This window comes from Chiroxiphia lanceolata, chromosome 13 (genome assembly GCF_009829145.1).
Source record: "Chiroxiphia lanceolata isolate bChiLan1 chromosome 13, bChiLan1.pri, whole genome shotgun sequence".
In the NCBI taxonomy this organism is placed as follows: Eukaryota; Metazoa; Chordata; class Aves; order Passeriformes; family Pipridae; genus Chiroxiphia; species Chiroxiphia lanceolata.
Window position 1 is genome coordinate 19,781,650 of NC_045649.1, and position 22,033 is coordinate 19,803,682.

The 22,033-nt window shown below is 43.4% G+C and overlaps 1 protein-coding gene across 1 annotated transcript in view; it reads right to left on the reverse strand.

The window, feature by feature from the left end:
* LOC116793472 (protein BEAN1-like) overlaps positions 1-6,821 on the reverse strand; it is a 54,158-nt gene extending 47,337 nt beyond the window's left edge. The window contains 2 exon segments of the mRNA XM_032701343.1: positions 5,351-5,425; positions 6,788-6,821. Coding sequence (XP_032557234.1) covers positions 5,351-5,425; positions 6,788-6,818 — 106 coding nt within the window. The 5' untranslated portion in view covers positions 6,819-6,821.
* Positions 6,822-22,033: the final 15,212 nt, after the last annotated feature.

Sequence of the window (22,033 nt, forward strand, 5' to 3'; positions counted from 1 at the left end):
AGTGTAACTTTGGAGTATTCCTCTCTTGTTAACAAGAGTCAGTGCCAGGTAATGGACAGATACCAATCTAGGAGAGCCAGGCTTTCTCCTTATATTTCCATGTAATACAAAGCAGTTAATATTTCTGCCAAAATATTTTTCTCTTCCCTCCTTTCGTTTTATCTGGACACCTGTAATGTGGAAGGACAAGGCCAGTTACTTTGTGCAGGATCCAGCATGAAAAAGCTTCACTCTTAGCTGGGTTTTTTAAGTTTGTTGCAAATTTGCAACTAATCAAAAATAAAGCTCTGATGCTGAAAACCTGTAAAGATCAGATGCTTGCAGAGCTGCTTCTGTTGAACCACGAAACTAAGAAAGATTAGTTGCTAATGAAGAAAGAAACAATTGCTGAAAGACAAATCCTCATTTTAGGGAGAGGAATGAAGGAATTAACATATTTGCAGCTAAACCCAGCAACTAAAAGATAAGGAACTTAGAACTAAAGAGCCCACAGAAAAAAAAAATCATAAAAACACTATTTACATTAAGAGTAGAGAGTGATCATGGGGCTTTGGCTGGAATGTCCTTCAGCAAATTATCTTCACACAGGTCCTTGAAGACTGTAGGGGTCATAATGTCATATGAGGTAATTTTTAAAAAAGTCTGAGGTGTTTCAGGAAGTCCTAGGAAGATATGTATTAAGTCTTGGAGCTAAAAATTTCTGTTTGCAGAAATGCTGTCAAAGCCAGTTCAATTGCTTTCTTCTGCCAGCTCGGAGTAGGAGGCCAAGTTTTCAAAGCACCTGAGGACAGAGACTCTGTGTAAGCTTCCCAGAGGTGTCCACCTCTCCTTGAAGGATGCTCTGCATAAAGGCATCTGTGCATCCACTGCACTTTCAAGTGCTTGAACAAACAGCTGCAATGCAATCATCACCTCTAAAGCATTTCTCCCCTACCCTTCTCAGCATGGCTGTTTGTACCAGCTTGATGGGATCCCCTCCAAAAACTAAAGCATCATTTCTCTTCATTCGATAGGGGCAGGCTGGGACTAGACTCTGTATGTTTGCCATGAAGGTCCAGAGGAATGAATTCTAATATGTTATTCTCTCCACTAAATAAAATCAGAACTGGGAGGTGGAGTTGGGAGAAGCTGCTTCAAACAAAACATGAAGTCAGTAGTTACAGTGGAAATGAACAATTTGGAGTTTTCAAGAGACATCCTGTATGAACAGGAGGATGAGAAACTGTCAGGCTTGAAGGGAAGTGAATCCATTTATTAGGCAGATTCCAGCCTAATAAATTAAAAGGTGATAAATTTATTCTTGGTATAACAGATGATTTCAAGCCACCATAAAATAAATTGCTGGCAGAAAGATACTGAGCAGGATATTACTTATTAGAGCAGAAGAACAAAGAACTGAGGTGAGGTTCTGGAGACCTGAGAACATCCTTCCCTTCTGCACAGCTGCAGTCATTAAAACATGAAGTGCATGTGGAAAACTGCAGGGATACACGGGATGTGCCCTTAAGGAAAGGGAGGTGGGAACCTCTTCAGCACTGTCAGGAAACATCCACACTGAGAAAAAAAATAGAGTGAATGAAGATAAAGAGCAGATTATTCTGGGGATCAAACTTTGCTGTGCTCTGAAGAAAAGAGGGGGCAACTACAGTGTGTTTCCCTCACTGCCTGCTGTCACAGACCCACATGGTTTCTGCCAGTGTTGGAGAAGAGGGAGACTGAGGATGGGTGGCTGATGCTGGTGCTTTGATCACTGACACTTCTCAAGGGGATGCTGTGCTGTGCAGAAGTCTTGGTGCAGAGCCATTTCCTCTGTCTCAAACTTCCTGGCATCACGTCCTCACTCCAGAGACCAACTCCCAGCGAAGCTGCCACACCCAGGCTGGAAACCTTGTCTTTCTGCATGTCCCAAACCTGGGACAGCCAAGAGAACTGCTGTGAGGTACTTACACAGACCCCAAACCACACAGTTTCTCCCCTGTGCAGGTGAAGGTGCAGGTGTGTTCTGGGGAGTTGTGCTGGGGGTCAGTGGGAGTTTGTGTTCCCGTCCTGGAGAACTGCATTAGACTGGTTGAGCTGGGACATCATTCTGCTAAAAAGACAGGGTTTGCCTACAGGCTCCCTAGCAATGGAAAGAGTGTTTTATTCTTGCTGTGTACAGAGAGATTTCCTTGTTTATGAGTAGAAGTTTATTCAACCTTCCAGTGTTGCCCCAGGGTCTCAGAGTGCAGCTCCCAGTGACACACAGCTGGCAGTCAGCTGGGCTGGCACTGCTGCTCCCTGAGCTCTCCCAAATCCCCAGGGACAGCATTCAAAGGGGACACTCCAGGGCCTGCTGGTTCCAGGATGGTCATTCCTTCACCTTTCCCTTTAGGAGGTGTCTGTCCCTGTGGTAGGAAATCCCAGGTGGGATTTCATGCACAGAGCAGAGCCACAGTAGGAATGATTCTGGTCCTTCCTCATTTTGTGAAAGAACTCTGGTTGCTGGAATAATTTTGTAGGATCTCCAGAGGTTCTAAGACAGGAATCTTAATGCTGGATTTGAAAGCACTGTCTGTATATTTCCTAGTTTTGGTGTTTTTCATTCAGGCATGCAAATGAACCTTTTACATATCTCTGGACATTCCTTGTGCTCTTGGATATAAGAGTGAATATAGTTAAATGGGTTTATCATAAAGATTTAATATTTGAATACATAACTATACAGTTTGGATAATAACTATCTTTCTATAATACCTGATATGTATTGGCAACCTGGATAACTGTTTTTGCTTTTACCTGTGTCTACAATCAATTCCTTCAGAGACAAATCCCAGAAGTGCTAGGAAGGAGGTGGAGGAGGTACCAATATGAAGGAAAGGAAGGCAGTTTGGGTAGAAACATTTTTCTGCCTTTTTATTTATCTGAGAATTTTAGGCCCTCTTCATTCAAGTATTTGAAACAGTGACTGAGGTTCATGACTGCTGATTAATAATGATTTATACTCACTGTCAATACTTTCTAGAGAGAAATTTGACTTAACCAACCAAACATAGCTGATCAAAACCTAGAAACACTTTGTAAAGAAAATCCTGTGTTTCTCTCAGAAACAAACATCTAAAGAAACAAAGCCAACAGCAAAGTTTATTTCTGATCAGAAAGTTGTGTTAAATGCTGAGCCTGCCAGTGGCTGAAGTCACAGAGCTCCATTCCTGCCCGGACTTTGCTCCTGTGACTTCACCCCTTTGTCCTGGACAAGAGCAGGATTCTCCAGGCACGGCCTTCTCATTGTAGGAAGAGCTGCAGTTCTGCTTCTGAGCCTTTGCTCTTGCTCAGGAAATTCAGTGCTGGGGGAGTAAGCAGGTTCAATCCCTGGCTTACATGAATTCTCTATAGCTGAAGAGTCCACTGAGAAATTTCCTTCCTGTCATACCTCCCAAAAGCCTGGGACAGCTCCACTCTCTTTCCATGGTCACTATAAAATTGAACCATGGCCACAGTTTGGTTTGGTTATTTTCCTGGCTAATGCCTACCTGGCATTTTGTTAATATTATCTTCTTTGTCAGTAGAACATTTCACAGTCTGGGCCCTACAGTAATTAGAGAGAAGAGCCCTGGTGGAGAGGCCCAGAATGTCAGACCTGATGAACTGTATCAGTAAGGCTAAAGTAAAAAAACCACATAGCCTAAAAAGATAATTTTAGGATATATAAGTACCCATTTGGAAATGTTTGCTGTAACATTTCTGTTACAGAGCTCCATAACCTGAAGCCAATGCAGTAAAAGCTGTCCTGCCATGAAGGAGTGGGAGGGAGAGTGGCAGGGAAAAATCCCAGTTAAGGGTCAAGGAGCAAGAAATCAGAGAAGGGGTAGGAAATAATGGTTTTCATGTATGAATTCCAAACTAAACATAGACTGGCTACATGTATAATGAAGTGCTATGAAATGTCTTTGTTTGCATCATGTAACGCAACATTACTCTCAACATCATTTTTGGAGTATTGACCTGTAACAACATAAGCACACTATGAGTATTTTCTCACCAAGTCTTCAGGCAGTTCACTAACAAATGAGGAGGCTGCCACATGTAGCATTTACACTTTGCAGTCATTTTTGTACTGCTATTATGTGTTTTCCATGACTTAGGTGGTGCCAGTTTGTCATCTAGTAGGTAGCCAGAGGCTGAACAATTTTACTCAGCAGCTGCTAATTGTGCACTCGCTCTTCTGCCCAATTTTAACAGGTTTTTTGAGGAGTTTAAAGGTAACCAGGCAGTCTGAGAGACAACACTTGGCACTGACTTGGTTTTGCACTGTCTTCACTTTTAGCAACCAAACTCTGCTCCCAGCTCCCAGTTTTCTTAGGGGTAGATCCTACAAATACCTGGTGTTGATAGAAGCTGGTCTTGACTCTGACTAATTTCTCCAAGTTGGTAGGTTGTGACAGCAAGTATTTAAAATATTATTATTTCTAGTATGCGAATGATAGTAGCTCTCTCACTTTGTTGTTCTTTTATGCACAGTCCAAAGTAAATAGGGAACTTCTTGTCTACTCTTTCTTTAAACCTTACACATAATCTTATGTTTTCTCATCCATTATGGCATCTTGATTGAACATGGTTACAAAGTCACAGTCTAGTTACAACATGGCTGTTCTTGAGCTGCAGCACTTGCTCCAAGAGGGATCTTGAGGATTTTAATTGGTGTGTGTCTATTTTTGTCATTATTTCTTCCATCTAAGACATTGAACATGCTACTCTGTTTCCCTGCATTCACATGGTTTTCTGCCAAAATCGGACCAGTGACACGAGGATAATTGGCTCCTTCAATGCTGTATTTCCTTTTCAAAAAGCCTTCATGTAATAACTACAAAAGGCAGCCATAAAAAGGAGAGTAGAAGCAAGTCAAATGTCAGGAATTGTTTTATTTAGTGACTGGAAGTAATTTTTAGCCACATTTTTTTCACTAGTGGGTGCCAAAATGATATAAATTTTGATTGATGTCAGTGTGCTCCATTGTAAATCAGTTTTAGCAGCTATGTGCTAATCTGTTGTTATGGGAGAAAATGCTGAAAAAGAGCATTTTAATTTTTTTAAAAATGAAATATTTAAGTACTTGTACCTGACACAAAATTTATGGTCCTCAATTTCAGACAATTCTGTAATCTCTATGAATTTTGTCTTTATAATATTACAAGGTTAAGCACATTTTTGTTAACTCAGTTGTTTCCTTAGCCAGGAAGTTATTTCCTTTTTAATGGGTTGATGTGTATCTGGTAGAGGACTTTTAAAAAATTATATTCCTACAGCTGTACATTACTGCAAGGCATGCCATTAGTGCAAGCACAAAAAAACATAAGAAAAGGAGATTACTTACGGAGATTGGAATAATTACTGCCTATTCCAATACCAGTGGAGCTTCCAGAGATGAGAGGAAGGTGGAAGAAAAGAACTAGGGGAGGAAAAAATAAGAGAAAAGTCCTTCATAGCAGTTTGGGGTTTTTTTGCAACCAGATGTCAGTTGAAGACACGCTGTGTTAATGTGTCCCTGCTCTGGGGACACATTAACAGAGCAGGATTGCACGTTTCAGATTCTGAGTGTACACAGAGATGTAGCTCAAACAGAGGGGAAACACCAAACCAGTCATTGCTTCATACTCCAGGAGTCACTCCAGTTCAGAAAATGGTGTGAACACCTCTTAGATTCAAAACCCCACATATAAACAACACTGTGTTATATAAATATGTTGATTTGTTTTTAAGTCAATCACCAGTCCCTGAAACAGGCACCTACCACTGTTAAACCAAATAATTCCCCTAATTTCTTTAAGTGCAGCTTAAATGCATCAGGTCTGTGTGTGTCAAACTGGGCTGGAATAAATTTATTCTAAAATTTGATACCAACACTCCCCCTATGCATTCCAGCTTTAATATTTATAACTTGCACTTGAAAGATTTATACTTACAGGCAACAAAATGCACATGAGTAAAACGTGTCCTAAATAACAGAAATCTTTAGATTTCTTAGAAGATGGGCTCGTTTGCTTTGCAGATGCATTGCAAAGCTGAGTTCTGGCAGTGACTCGGGTGTGACCCAGCCCTTGTCCGGGGGCTGGGCTGTGGCACCCTTGCTGAGCCCTGTCCCCTGTCCTTGTGCCACGGGGGGTGTCCCGGCTCCTGCCCCTCCGCGGCTCCGCCATCCCCGGCTCTGGGGCACGACCGGGGAAGGGGCTTCTCCCTTTTCGGGAGAGGTTCCGGACTAACAAACTTTCTGCGGCCGGGCAGGGTCCTGTGGGGTGCGAGACCAGCCCCGCCGGACCTCGCAGCTCCCGCGGCTCCTCCTGCCTTACCCGGCTCGGCTCCTGCTTTACCCCAGCACGGTTCAGCCCCTTCCTTACCCCAGCACGGCTGCTACCTTTCCCGGCACGGTTCATTCCCTTCCTTTCTCCAGCTGGGTTCAGCCCCTGCCTTACTCCAGTCCTGTTCCTTCCTTTCTTACCCTCCCCGTGTTCAGCCCTTTCCTTTACCCCAGTCAGGTTCATTCCCTTGCTTTCTCTGTACCGGTTCATCCCCTTTTCTCGCTCCAGTCCATTTCATTCCCGTCCTCCCCCATCCAGATTCAGCCCCGTCTTTACCCTATCCCTATTCATTCTCTGCCTTTCCCCATCCCGGTTTATCCCCATACTCCCCCATCCCAGTCTATCCCGTCATCCCCCCATCCCTGTGCATCCCTGTTCCCCCCATGCCTGTCCGTGCCATCCCCACCCATCCCTGTCCCTGCCCCCCTCCCCGGCCGTGTCCGTGCCCTCCTTACCGCAGCCCGCCGCCGTGCCCGCTCTCTCCATGCGCCCCCGCCGCGCTCCCTGCCCGTGCCCGGCGCCCGCCGCGGCCGGAGCGGGGCCGTGCCGGGGGGGCCGGGCCGTGACCCCCGCCGGCGGGCAGGGCCGGGCACGGGGGGAGCGGGGCCCGGCCCGGGGGGCTCGGGGCCGCACATGCGGGGGGGGCCCGGGCGATCCCGCCGCGCATCCCGCCGTGTGCGGGCCCCGGGAGCGGGGCTCGGGGGTGCTGCGGGGCTCGGGGGTGCTGCGGGGCTCGGGGGTGCTGCGGGGGGTTCGCCGCCCGGAAAAGGAGCCCGGTAACGGCGCTGGAAAGCCGAGTCCAGCCCAGCGCTCGGACTGAAAGGGAGAGGACGCCTGGAGCAAACCCGCGGGGATGGACGGGATTAGCTGGCAGTGCAGAGGCAGGGAATCCGTGGGGCTGGATAGGGATAGGAGAACAATGTAGACTAGAGTCTAGCTAAGAGCGCTTTACAATGGTGAGATCTGCTTGTTACCAGGGATCTTGGAAACGTTTCCCACTGTGGATGATAAATGCCCTAGTGCTAGAGAGGGAGGAAACAGGGCTGCAGCCGGTACCAAAGCCGAGGACCTTCCATAATTGTGTGTTTACCTGTAAGAATAGGGTGTCATTAGCTTTTTGAGGTAAACAATGCAATGGTGTGGCCTGTCAGCAGTTTGGGGTTTTTTAGGATCCGCGTTCCATTGGCAGTTTCTGTCTGTCGGGCACACACTGGACCCGCAGGATCTCGCAGAGTGGTCGCGCTGATCCTGCTGGTGAGTGAGGGACGTGGAGGTGGAGCTTCAGGAGTGTGGAGCGTGTACCCAGACTTCTTTGCTTCCCTAGCCCGAGGTGGTTCTGTAGTCCAGAGAGCAAGTTCCCTCACGTAGGAACAGCTCTGAGCTGTTAACTTCTCTTTGGTTTAGTAGTGATGGATTCAGCGCTGTGCTGGACTTTGGGGTGGATGTAAAGGTTGTGAACTCTCTGGTCTTTCTGTAAAAAGTTTCCTGCTGTCATTGATCACCTTTTTTTAAAATTTTTTCTTTTCTTTTTAAGTCCAGGGAAGCATTACATGAGTATAAGGCAATTGAAATCAAGGTTTAGGGAATGTTACAGGTGTGTTTCCTCATGGCTCAGGGATACTACACCTCTGGACAAAACTGTAGTACCCGAGTACCCTAAAAGGCCTTAAGATGTTGCTGCAGAACTTATCTTCTGATTCACTTCTTCACCTCCTCAGAACATTCAACTCCTTGAAAGATCTTTTCATTGCAATTCTTTATTTAACAAATGGAAACTGCATGGCTTCATTTTAGGGCTCTTTGTTGTTTGGTTATGATATGAAGGTGTGAATCTGCATATGCAGCAGATAAGCTGATTTCCTGTATGTTGGATTTTGGATATGTGCCCTCTTGGCCTCATTCTGCATCTGAAGAATCATGTGCATGTGTAATGCTGCACTCAAGGATAATAAAATATATTCTCCACTTTCAATTTCAGGAATTTCTAATGTTTAGCCCTTCTGCAAATTTTGGTGATGACATCTTTCCCCATTGGCACCCTACATTTGCTCATGATACTGGTATTCACTTAATCCTGGCATAAAACCTTGGGGTTTATGTTTGACTGAAAACAAACTGTGGGAAATGTAGAGGCCTTGGTACCTAACTTTGGATGCAGGGGAACTGCTTAGGTTTGGCAGATCTGCAGAAATCTCTCTTTCAGACTGGCTTTAGAGCCCTTTCTGTGATAGTCTCGTCCTTTTTCTGTTGGAGGAGTTGCACTGCTTCTGAGGCAGAGAACATTTGTTCTGGGTCAGAAAACACAATGGACACATGATCCATCAGAGCCTGCAGAAACATCATCCAGTTATCAGAACCTTTTGGACACTCACCAGTACTCGGTGTGCTCCTCTGCAATAGACCCAACTGTTGCAAACTTTGCTCACTCCCCTGATTTCCAAATCTGCATCACATTCATATGGACATGGGGTAGTTTTTTACTCCTTTTTCCTCTGTGTTTTTTCAGCTTTTGGGGTTCCCCTTTTTCTCCGCGGTGGCACCTGACTGGCACTTGGATGTGGTGTGGGATTCGGGGCAGACTGTTATTTGCACACTCAGTGCATTCCTGCTGGTAGGGTGATGTTGTGGGCAGTTACATAATTGTTGGTTTCTTCTTGTGGCATCTGCTTTTCTGTTTGATAAAATAAATTTGTATTAAAGAAAATTCTCCCCAAATAAATGATTTATACATTGGAGTTTGCTTATGGGCTGCATTTGGGACAGCTGGAACAAAGATGGCCACTATCCAGGATTATTGCTGCTCATATCTATTTCTTTTAGTTTACCTTGACTTGCACATCACAGAGCAAGGGAGACCAAGGTAATATCTGTCTCTGTGGTTTGTGGCCTGTGTGTCCCATCTGAATTCTGCCCCTTCTCAAGAAAGTTCTTTCCTAATCTGTAGGAATGAGGAGTATGCCCTGTGGAAATAAAGTACATTAGGTAAAGTTTGGAATGGTGGTTCCTGATGGATAGAACTGGACAGAGTTGCTGTAGACAGTGGGTGTTTTCCATTTACTGACAAGGGAAAAATGAGCAAGGAACCCTTGCTGAAGACAGATAGTTCTATTCTTGCATGATTTTACATTTGTCCCAACCTTGGGACTTCATTATGAAGCTGCCATGGGTGCTGAAGTGACAGACTTCCATCTCCTGTGGCTTCATTCAGGATTCTTGGAGCTGAAGGGATGCTGCAGTGTGGTGGCTCTTGTGACAGCCAATTTTTGTAAGGCAAATAAATTCTATTGCTATAACGAGGTCTCCTTTTGACTGAGAATTTTTGTGTATTCATAACAAGGCTTTGGAGGATACTGTTTTCACTTCCTTCTTTTTCTTTAATGGAAAAGGAGGCAATGAATCACAGTCATTTGGATGATACAATTAGTCGTGGATAAAATGCCTTAGGATGAGCAAAATTGATTAATATGTGTTTTTTTGTATGGAAAATCAAGTAGCAGCGATTTTCCTCAGTGCTGGCTGCTGCAGGAGTCCATCACCAATGGATTCAGATCTTTCTGCCTTCTTGTCTCTTGGCCAGGGCTTGCCCAGCATGCCAGCAGAGCTGGGCATTCCCAGTGCTGGGAGAGCTCATCACACCCAGGCTGAGGGAATTCCTTGCTGGGGGTTCCCACTGTGTGAGGGACCAGGCTGAGTAAATCTGTGCTTGCTGCTGGAAACAAAAGAGGTCAGGAAAAGAGGGTCTGGGATTTGATAGGAAGCACCTCGTGCTTTCACAGCTCCCTGAGTTCTGAAATGTAATAAACTGAATCCTTTGAAAGAAGAGATTTCAAATTTTCTGAAAAAACAAAACTAGACAGATATTTGCCAATCCTAAAGATTTTTTGACTTTGAACATATTGTATAATTGCTAACAAAGGAAATTCCTCTGTGCTGAAAGCTATTTTAATGAAAATAGTGGAATTAAAAATACATAAAATTACCGCCTAACATTTTTCAGCGAGCGTTTATAGGACAGGTAAATTTATTTGAACAATATTTTCTAGAGTTTTAAATCAAGTGTTTTACTTCTTCAGGCATAAAATCTGTCAAGAGGAAAAATAATTTTAAATTATTAATACAGATGAAGCATATCAGTAACAAATATTTTACAGCATCATGAAAGCCCAAAGGCAGAAGTCATGTTTTTTACATGCTATGGAAAGAAATGAGACCTGGAATGAAGGGGCTCTTCATTCTGTTCCCATAGTTTCTATATCAAAAAAGGATTCTGTAGGAATTTTATGTCCTGCTCAAATTCTCAGAGGCTGTTTTTCTGCTTTTGAAAGTTGACAACTGTCTTTTTCTGTGGAACAAAAGGTACTCTCAGGCTCTGGGGCCAGAATTAATTTCTTGTTTATTCACCTCTTGCAGAGGTTTGAGGAGAATGGAGAGTTATGCTGTCATTACCTGATGTATATATATATATATTAATCTCTACATATGCCCTAAGAAATAGGGTCCAAGATTGTTATTGAAAATCCAGTTATATCTCCCCTGTCTGACTGTGGTTTCAATCTTCCTGATGCCAATTGAGTTAAATTTTAAGGAGGTAGAATGGCAAATTATATCTCAGTGTTCTTTTTCCTCTCATTCTGCGACTCCTTAATTCAATTTATAGTTAATTATGCAATTTATTTTGTGTTGAACTTTCAAGGACCTTAAAGCATCTTACAGTGAATATAGAGTCTCTCTGTTTATTTCCAAGAATCCTTGTATGAATTTGTTATAAATTCTAAGGGGACATTTAGAATTAAGGATGGCCAATGGATTGCTAACAAATAATAATATCAATGTCTCTGGAGATACATAACTGAAATATATAGAAAGAAATACTGAATTATGTAATAAAAAGCATTTCAAATTAGGTAACAGCAGTAATAATACTAAATCTGCATGTCAGAATACTACAAATCTGTAAGTTGTAGGTCCCCTCTTGTTGCCCTTGGTGTTAAAACTCCTGCCTTTGGATGATCAGAGCCATTTGTACCCCATCAAATATGAATATTTTGTCATTTGCTCTCAGGAGGGTTTTTAAAAGAGGCTTTTGCTGGGGAGCCCTTGGGGAGGGAAGGGAGCCCTGCAGTGCTGTTAGTGCAGGCAAGGAGGTGAATCCAGCCAGGCTTTTGCTGACCCAGACCAAAAATGCAAATGAGGAAAGGCCAGCATGGCAGCAACCCCAAAAGAATATCCGTGACCCCAAATTGATTTTATCTTTCTGAAACCATTGTGTACTAGCAAGAAATACTTAGCTCACCTTGGCAAAGTACAAACCCTATAATTCTTTGGTTTCTGTGTTTTATCAGTGAATACATAAGTCAGAGTCTCTCCACTTTATACTATTTTATTTATGAAGTGTTTGTGCATCTGCAGAACTTGTAGAAGATGATACAAAATTTATAAATATGTAGAGGGACAAATTTCCTCACTGGAACTTTGAGCATTTCTCACAGCAGTAAGAAGAGATGCAGACTGGGGATCAAAATGTTTGCTGATGAACCTTCAGGCTCATGAAGCCTATGTGCAACCCCAGCCAATTTCACTGAAACTGTGCTGGCAAAGGGGAGGGCAAAATAAGGCCCTGAAAATAATGCTTAGTTTAATGTAACTGGGAGGCTCCTGCCTGAGAGAGATTGCCATGAGATGCAGAAACCCGTGGCAGAAAAGAAATTGCACAATGTATGATTCAAATGCAAACAGATTTTATATGGAAAAAAATATATCAGCACCCTCCAGGTTGTGTTTCTCCTGGTGTCTGGTCAGACTGGCACCAATTCTGAAGTGAGACATGTTTTTTTATAAACTATTAATGGTCAAAGTAAAGGTGAAACACATTCTCTTTTTTGATAGTTTTGCCCTGTGGAAGTAAATACGCAGTAGGATAAGCAAACTGGCCATTAATTTAAAACCTCGAGAGCAGGGAAGTTCAGTTGCTGAGAGAGAGAAGCCTGGTGACAAATGATGGCAAACCAGGGCACTGAGGTGGCTCTTGCTATTCACCAGCAAAGAAATGGAATGTGGGCTTGGAGACAAAACAAAGAAAAAGGAATGGACCTTGAGGGTTTTGCAATACAAAAATTGTACAGGGGTTTAGGGTAAAGCTTTGTCTCGGAGGGCTGGGCGTGTGTGGTGTTTAATACAGTGGGAAGAGCAAATAGTGTGGCACAAACCAGTAAAAGATGCCAAAAGAACTCAGATTAGTTGCTGCAGCACTGGAACTGCAGCGATTTCTAGTCAGCCTTGGTACATCCCTTGGACAAAGCAAGATAGTCTCAAAATTGTTGATAAAATTGTAGAGGAGCAGTTCTGAATTGAGCACAGGTCTGAGTGAGCGACAGCCAGTACAACTGGTGCTGTCTGGTGAGGGGAATGGTGATGAAATATCTGGAGAAAAAAGAAAACAAGTGAAGGGGAAGGGAGCCCCAGGCTGCCCAAGGGAGTGACTTGTGATTCTGAAAGCCAATTTTTGTTCCTTAGTACTTAAAATGACAATTGACTTTCAGCAAAAGCCCAATAGAAACAACAGAGTGACTCGAACCCTGCACTGAATTGTGTCCCTGCCACTCCTGCTCTAATTACTTAGAGCACAAGCTGGACAATGAACATGGCTTTATTGCTGATCCACACTTGGTCCAAGCATAACTGAAAATGTACTGACTGTCAAAGAGAGGCTGCAGAAAGTAAAGAGCAACTAGATTTTCTTTGGGTGGTTTTTTCACTTTTTTGGTTGTCATCTTGAAAACTGTCTGGGTTTTGGTTTTTGTTCTTTTATTTATTTATTTTTAATTCCAGTTCATGTTTTGTACTTTATTATTTGGAATAGGTTAGTATTTTAGAGACTCCTTTATTCAGGTTGTTTAAAGTTCTTACCAGTATCTAGCTGTCATTAAAGATTAAAGTACACCCATGAGCAGATTCTAATCAATTATCTTTGATCCTATTTGTTTCAGAGGTCTAACAAAAAAAAAAAGGTGTTCCAAAATGAGCATCTGTTAAATACTGTAAATGCAGTATTCAGTTTACCCTAATAGGCTTAAGAATTGAGCCTTGTTGTTATGATTTGTTAAAAAATCACTTAATTTCTGGACTTTTTAGCTACATAAATAGATTTTTTTTCCTATATGACTCAGCAGTTGGTTTTTCAGTTCTGCTATACAAAAATGTAAGCAAGTGCCTCAGGGGAAATAAAACAGCTGTTGTCCCATATGACTGTGTTTTTCCTTTCAGATCACCCAGCATCAGAAGGAAGGATGTGATCCAGTACTGATGTGATCAGGAGTATAAGGCCCCAGAAATATGGCATTTACTGCTGCATTTCTGTGCTGCAGCATGAATTTGATTGCAATGCCTTCCCTGGATCTCTTCCCAACAGATTAAGCTTGACTGTGAGGGAAAGTAATGACCTTCATTCTATGATCTTCACTAGCACTAGTTGTATTTTGGCTCTTGTACATCTAAATCACCTTTGGTCTTGGCAGTGCAGGGGTGGTCTGGCTAGAATGAAAATGTTCCAGCGCTGAAGGAGTGAGGGGTGTGTTCAGAAACCCTCTCCCTTCTGCTTTCTCCCCCTGTGCCCTCCCCTAGTGTTTCCCCAGACTGTGTGTCCTGGCAGTGGCTGAGATGCACAGCTGGGACAGCTCAGGAATGATGCCTTCAGTCAACAGCTCCTGTCTTTTCCACGGGTGGTTACCTGTGTTTAGGGATACGAGCATGCAGAGGGAGCAAAACTATGTAAAATCACGGTATGAAGAGCTGGTTTCCAAGCTAATATTAAACCACTTCCCAGTATTCCCTGCCTGTGTCAAAAAACCATTCAGGAGCCCATTATTTTATTTTGAAAGTCACCTTTGCTCAAACCATTATTACAGAGGAAAAAGACTCAGCCTGTGCTGCTTCTGCTTCTGGGTACTGAAAGGGACACTGAAAAGGAGTCTGAGAACATTTTTTTAAAAAAAGGCACAATTATTCAGGCTCTGCAATATATTAGGAAGGTTAGTCTTGCTTATTCTGGGGCATTTGTATTGCTGATACCACCCAAGTAAATGTAAGGGGTTTTAGAGTGACACATGAAAAACTACTGTATTTCCCCAAATAAAGTTCCAAAAATTAAATGAGGGTGTTCATCTGCATATTGACTGTTGGTTATTCCTTGTATCCATGCTGCCTATAGATAGTTTAAACTCAAACAAGTACAGCTCCTGTTTGAAGCTGGGCTAGTACCTATTGGGGCAGCTTTTAGGGAATATCTCCACCAGTAACACCAGTGGTGAACTGGTGCTGGATTGTAGCTTTGACTGCTAATGTGTGTGAACAGAGAACAGGGCCAGCTAGTGCACAAGGGAATGTAAGTCCTGTTGGGTTCTGAAGAAATAATTTATACAATGGTATGGTTTGGTATTTTATATGTAATAAACTCATTGCATGTCAATCTTGGCCAAATGGAGAAAACACATTTTTATTTAGTACTAAGTGAGAGTCAAGACCAAAACTATATAGGTATTAAATCTCACTACTGAAAATATTTATTCATATATACATAAGTGATGGTTCTATATGATCTCTATTACCAGATTTTGACAAAAATAACAACGGAGCAATTGTAACACATTGTAACACCAGGAAGATTGGGTTTAAACTCCCAAGGTTTAAAAGAGAACATGTAGATTTGTAAGTTCCATATGCATTTGCTTTCCTGGCAATGAAAATGCCTTTCTTTTCTTGTAAATACAACAAACATTAATAATGGAGAATGAATACAGAGAGTAGTGCAATGTCAGTTTTCCAACCAGTTTCCAGCGACCACATTTTAAAATGGAAGGACGTCTCCACTCTGCTCTGAAATGTCATATTAAATTGGCACAGGCATTCCCAAGAGTATTGTCCAGAAATAGCTAGGAGCACCTTCTAACTTCTGCCTTTGGTGGATTTACTGTTATCTTGGCACTGTGAAAGCCAATGCCAGCTGACACACACGTGTGTCCAGCTTGGAAAATACTGATACAAAAATCAATGTTATGGCTTGATGGTCAAGTCAAAATGAAAAAACTGTCTGTGAATATACAGGAAGAGGAAAGGTATGAAAAGAGTGGTGCATGCTACAAAAAGATGGGAAGCCCTAGCCCATGTTTCACACGTTGAGGTGACGTTGCTTGCAGAGCCACTGGTAGCAGAGGGACCGTGGCTGCTGCTCCTGGGTCGCCCTGAGCCACAGGGACATGGACTAACACAGCACTGCCAGAGTCCTGTGGGAACCTCCAGTGTGTGTTGGAGGAGCACCAAGGCCCTCATTGCCCTGACTGATGCTCGTTCCTTGCGTGAAGCTGAGTCCTGGTGCAGCAGGGACAGTGCAGCTCCCTTGGGGACATTTGTCTGTGCAGGGGATTGTTCCTCTACCCGAAATCTTCCAGAGATTTTAGGCTGGGAAGCTACTGGAGTGTGTTATCAAAGCAATAAATTTAAAGTATGGAATGATCACTTATTCAGCCAAAAGCACCAGGGATGTGAATGATTTAGCCCCCTGCCTGTGGTGGTGGTTGGTTGAAGCCGAATGCAGCCTCAGCTGTGATCCCCAGGGTGTGTCACCGGGGAGCGGCTCTGAAGCCACGCTGAGGACATTGTTGTTGCACTGATTTTCTGCTACTTTCAAAATCATTTTGTATCTGACAGTATGAACTGAAAACAAAATGAAAATATGTCCCACTTACTTAGGGTTTTCTGTACATGCTCTTTCTATCATTTCCCTGTAGTTGCCCCTCAGGAGGGACTTGGTGCAGGTTTTACACCTGGCAGAGACCAGTTTGCAGCTGCATTTAAATGAGTGCAGACAAGCTGTGGGGCAGGGGCTCCAAGGTGAGGGAAAGAGCACTCCTTTACTTATGGAAAGGGATTAGTGCTGCTGTGAAGAGACTTATTTACAGAGACCATCTCTCCTGAAGTGGCTTTTAGGCAGGCTCTACATGACCTTGGATTTGGGAGCCACTTGGTGCTTCCCTCGGAGGGCCTGGATGAAAGGGCACAAGAGAGAGGGAAACCCAGGAACTGAGAGAGTCACTGCTGTTATTTGGGTGGGTTGCATGTGACTTTAGAAGCTTGCAAAAGGTACAGTAAAAGTACACCTTTATGATGCACAGAAAGCCAGGCCTAGTTAATTCCCCCAGAAATTCTTATTGAAGTGATCAGTTTACAAAAATTATCTTCCTGCAATTGAGTGGAATTAATTGCTAATGAAAAAAAGGTGTACCAAGACAAAAGACAATATAGTATATGAATAATGCATCTTTATTGTATTTTGCCAAGTTAAGGAAAATTCTAGTGATCTGATCTTACTTATTCCTTAGAGATATATAACCCCACAATCATTACCTATGTTTTAGAAGACTTTATTAAAAAATAAGCAATTACTTGAGCAAATAATCTACTATTTTTTCACAGACCACTAAAATTTTATGTGAAAAACAGGATTACTTATAAGAAAAATCAGAATCCCAGGGAAGCTGCAGCTAGAGAGGGGATTAAGCAAAATACCTTAATATTGAAACATGACATTAGACGCTGAGGACAAATGCAGACAATTGATAATAATGTTTATATACAAATTGGCTTAGGTCATGTCCTGTCATTGAAGATGAGTCAATTTGAACATTAAAGATGATTATCACTAAACAGATCTGCTCTTTGGGGTCAAATTCATGCTCTTCTTCCACAGCAGGTTCTGCTGTCACTGCCACTGGGGGATTCCCTGGGGACAAAGAGGGCTGGATTTCCCTGTAGCTCTGTTGCCACATCATCAGCTGTAGAAAGTGTCTCTCTCTGAGTTAGAGGATATGAAGTAGAATTGTAGAAAAACAAAGCAGATTTTATTAATTTAGATTGGAACTGTTCATTGTGGGGAGGTGTGGGTGGGAAAAGTTTTTGGGTGGGGAGGCTTGGGCTCTTTTCTGGAAAAGGTGAGGGTGTAAGGGAGAAGGAATGTGGTGGGGGACTGGGTGGAGGGAACAGCTCCTGGTTTGGGAAGGTGGGATGAAGGGAAAACAAACTTGGGGCTGACCAAGTTAAAACTACATTTGCCTCGGAAGAAATGCCTCGCATTCTTTTTTTTGACTTCCCACTGTCTGCTCTCAGGGCTGTGAAAATCATTTCTCTGGATGACCCCCCACTCAAACTGTCTATATCTCTCTATCATCTCTCTCCTCTCTCTCTCTCTCTCTCTCTCTCTCTCTCTCTCTCTCTCTCTCTCTCTCTCTCTCATCTATCTATACCTATCTATATCTATATTTATATCTACATTTCTATTTATAATATAAATATATATATATATGTTCCAGAGGCCTATGGACCATGTAAACTCTTTGCAGCCTGTCCTGCCTGTGGAGGAATGGGCAGCTGAATATGTGACTATTGTGAAATCATGTGGTTTTTTTTCACTAAGAGCCTTATTCCTGCACGATTAAGTAGTTGTGCAGTGCTCAGAGGAGGGCAGGAGAATCACAGTGGGCTGACAGTCAGAAGCTGATTCCTCTTTCATCTCCTCTGCCAGAGGAGGGATGTAATCAGCACCTTTCCCTCCATTTGCAGTGTTGGAAAGTCTCTCAGGGTTAAGAGAATCCAGCAGCCACTGAATGTGCATTAGCACATGTGGGTGGGCAGAAGTTTGCATCTGAATTCAGAACAGTTCATCTGACAAGGGACCTAGAGAAGATTTCTAGTTCAGTGCAGTGAGGAGAAGAAAGAGGCTCAGTAACCTTCCATTCCTGCACACTCTGGGTGCTGCACAATGACTCAGGCAGGCATCTCCTTTGTGGGTGTCCTGGCTTTGTTCAGAGAGCAAGGAAGCCTCAGGAAGACTTTAGTTTCTGAAGGCAGCATGTTAACAATGCTCTCTCACCCAGGGTGGGAATGCAGAGGTGCTTTCCTGGGGCTTTGAAGGTGCTCAGTGTTTTGTGCTCTCTCTGAGAACTGGTGGATATTCAGTTCAGAACTTGGTGCTCTCAGTTTAGCTACCCTGGAGTTCAGTCTCTCCCATCTCTTTTGGGATTAATATAGATGTATCAGGGTCCCAACAATAAGTAAAGATGATATAATGTTCATTCAAGGGGCTTGCCAGCCATAAGTCCAGGGATTTAAAATAAAATATATACAGTAATTCTGGACTAAAATTTGCTCATTACTGGGCTTCATATGGATGAGGATGAATGTTTTAAAGAAAAGATTTTGCAGAATGAATCACTGAAAAGAGAACAATAAATACTATTAAGACCCAGAGAAGTGGGAAATGGCAAGGTCTTGCAGAATAGTTTTTAAAACAAGTAAAAAGACAGTATGAACAAAGAGACCTTTGGTTAGGTACTAAAAACTGCATTTGGCTTGTGCAAGTTTTACTCATTAGCTAAATCAGCTGAAGTCCTGTGATTTAGAGGGACTTTGACCAGTAATGTGGAACCCACAACCCTGAGTCTGCCCACCCTCAAATAAGACAGCCCCCCACAGAACAAGCACAATGGATCTAGAATGTGCTGCACCTTTAAATCGAGCTGACAGAGAGGTGAGCCAAGAGCAGTTTTGCCATGAGTGATGTAGATTCACTGTGCTAATCTTGTCCAAATAGAACTGTACACATCTGTTCTTGTATTTGGCCTCTGGAGTGCTGGCTTTGTGAGGACCACCCATCTCTCTGTCTGTGAAAAACTGTAAATAATCCAACACCTCCACTCTGTGTGGATCAGGTGAAGAATCCAATTTGGGACAGCAATATGATTGTTGGTGTGTGAAGGCCTGTCCTTTCCCAGCAAAATAAGGGAGTTTTGAGGTACTGCATGTTTAATACTGGCTGCTGCAGGCTGGGCTGTGAGAGGAGCATCCTGTGAGCAGTGCCTGTGTTATTGTGTTTTGGGACATGCCACAGTGATTTTTTTTTGGTAGGTTCTGCATCCACAGCTCCTGTCACTTCAGTGACAAGTACAGGTAGGTCCTGCTCACAGTGATGCAGTTCAGGCTCCTTTGAGAAGCATCAAAATCAAATGTGCCACATAAACACATACAGTGTGAAACCTTGGTTGTGCACATGGACTTTCTATTCTCTGCCAAGTGGAGTCCAGTTTAGCCTCATTTGAAGTGTGTCAGCTCTTACGTTAAAATTCTACATGAAAATACTTCCAAGGCTGATCCCTTGGATGTTACTCCAGGCAGCTTCTGCCATGGGAATGAAAGCTTCTCCAACTTTGGGGACTTCACAACTGTCTTGGGATGACCTTTCCATGGTCAAAGAAAATATTAACTAGATGTGAGCGTGTTTCAGAAGTCCTTTCCTGTGCTGTAAAGGACTGGAACCAGAGGCCTTGGAACATTGTGTCTTGAAAACATCAGAGGTGGGTAGAAATTAAAATAATGTAATCCTACTTATACAAGAAAACCAGCTGAGTGTTGGTTCATTGCTGTGGTCTGAAAAAGGGTAATTTGGGCAGCTAAATTACAGGTCTGACATAAGGACTACAAATGGCCAAGATAAACATTTGCTCAGAGGCAGATGAAAGGCACTGAAACTTGAGTTCCTTGACTCAATGTCTTTGACCATCCCATATGGAGCCACATGAGGTATGTTGTTCTTATGTTTTGCATCTCATAAAAATAAAAGTTATGCTTTATTTCTCACCAGTGTTTTCTGCATGCAATCAATACTCTTTGTGGCTATGCCACAGATTTTAAAATTACACGGTAATTTTAGCTTCCAGATGTGATGTGACTACCTTGTTTTAACACTCCCTCCTGTTAACTGTGTTACCATCACTCTTGCTCACAGTGACCTGTGCAGTGCAGGTTATGCTACAGGTTTTCTGTTCACTGCAATGGGAATAACAGTGTATATGTCATGCAGAGTTGTAAATAGGTGCAGGGGAGGGTGTCTTAATTTATGTCTCCATAGATATTTTGCAAAAATATCTTGTGGCTGGAAGTTGCTGTAAAATTATGACTAGTAGTAAACTTTCATCTTTAAAATGCATAAACAGTAGAAAATATGCGTGATTTAGAATGGTTTTGTGCATGTTCACTAAACCCTGTGGGCCAGGGGAGGTGTGTATGTGTGTGGTTGCTGTGGCCCACGAAGGGGAAGGCAGTGGCCAGAGGACCTTTCAGAAGGGAGTTGCACTCTCGAACACTGGTGTGTAAGGCAAATGTCTGGGCTACATGATGCATCTGAGATGAAAGGAAAGTCTGGGTATATGAGCCTAATTCTGCTCTGAAAACAGTCTTTATTAGGGCATGTTGTTTATAAGTGACAAATTTTCTCCTGAAATATGTCTACATCAAAGGCAGTCAGCTTGGATAGGTCTGTTTGGTCACTATTTAATGTTCTGCCAGATATCCCTTCTCCTGGAAAGTGCTGTGGTGCTTCCACTTCCCTCAGAAGTAACACATGTGACAGCAGATGGATCACTCAGCTCTGCCCACAGACTGCCTTGTCTGCTGGCCATGGATTTGCACTGACATGCAAAGAAATCAGATGTTGTGATGAAATCCAAGAAAACCAGTTCTAATTAGGGTTAATGCTTAATTGCCTATTTATAGAAAGGAAGTAATCATGTTAGATTGTTCACCAGGATGAAGAGAACCTCCTAATTTTTCTAGCTAACTCAAAGCTCTTCTGTTGAAGGAAGCAGGGGAGGCTGGCTGTGTTCTTTTATGGCTCCTCACTAAGGATTTAATGCTTTGTACCCACCCCAAAGGATTGCCCTGCCTGGCTTGAGGAGCAGTTTTGCCAGATCTGGGCAGTCCTGAGAGACAGATCTGAGGCTGCTCAACGTGTGATTGCTCAGCCGGGGACAAGTGGTCACTGCAAATCAGCAGAATGAGATAATGATCTTTTTGCCAGCATGCTGCCTGGCACTTCTGACTGCCCAGTGTCCAGCCTCTGCCAGCTTTCCAGGAGTATTCCTTGGTGCAGATCTTTTACACGCTTGACTGTCTCAGTGGATCCCTGATGGCCTTTGCCTTTCTACTCCTGCTGGCAGGTGCTGCTGAGTACTGATGGCAGCAGGACTGGCCATGGTCATCACGTGTTTCTGAGCCTTGTCTGGGCTGCACTGGTCACAATTGGTGGTGGGTTTTGGCTGCTCTGGATCCTCACCTGGCTGCAGCTGCAGAGCTCATGTCATTCTCAAGCCCCAGTACTCTTAAGAGCCTGTGCTTGTCCCATGGCAAATACTCATGGTGTGGGAACTCATCAGACACCAGAGCTGGAGTAGTCAGCAATGACATTGGGAGTGTTGCAGTGTCCATGTGGATAACTTACCCAACTGGATAGAGGAGACCTTCTTAGTCTCCCCAGCTGTGTTACATACTCGTATGATCCCTCTTATCCATCCTCCCTCTGTCAGACAGTAATTCCCCAAACCAGGAAGGCCCTCCTCATCTCTACACCAAGGCAAGGCAAATCCCAGAGGCAGCTGCACAGACACGTGTGTGAAGAACTTCCACTGGCTGCCCTTGGAGCAGGCTGAGGCTCCAGGGATGATCTGCCAGGGGTGCAGGACCTGCTGGCCTGGGTGGAGCCTGAAAGTTGTCACTCCTGCTTGGCAGTCTGCCAGGACTGTGGTTTTGTGAGGAAATCCTTGGTCTTGCAGCTGCAGGCACTGGTGAACTGCCCCTGGTTCTCTAGAAGAGGGGGAGGC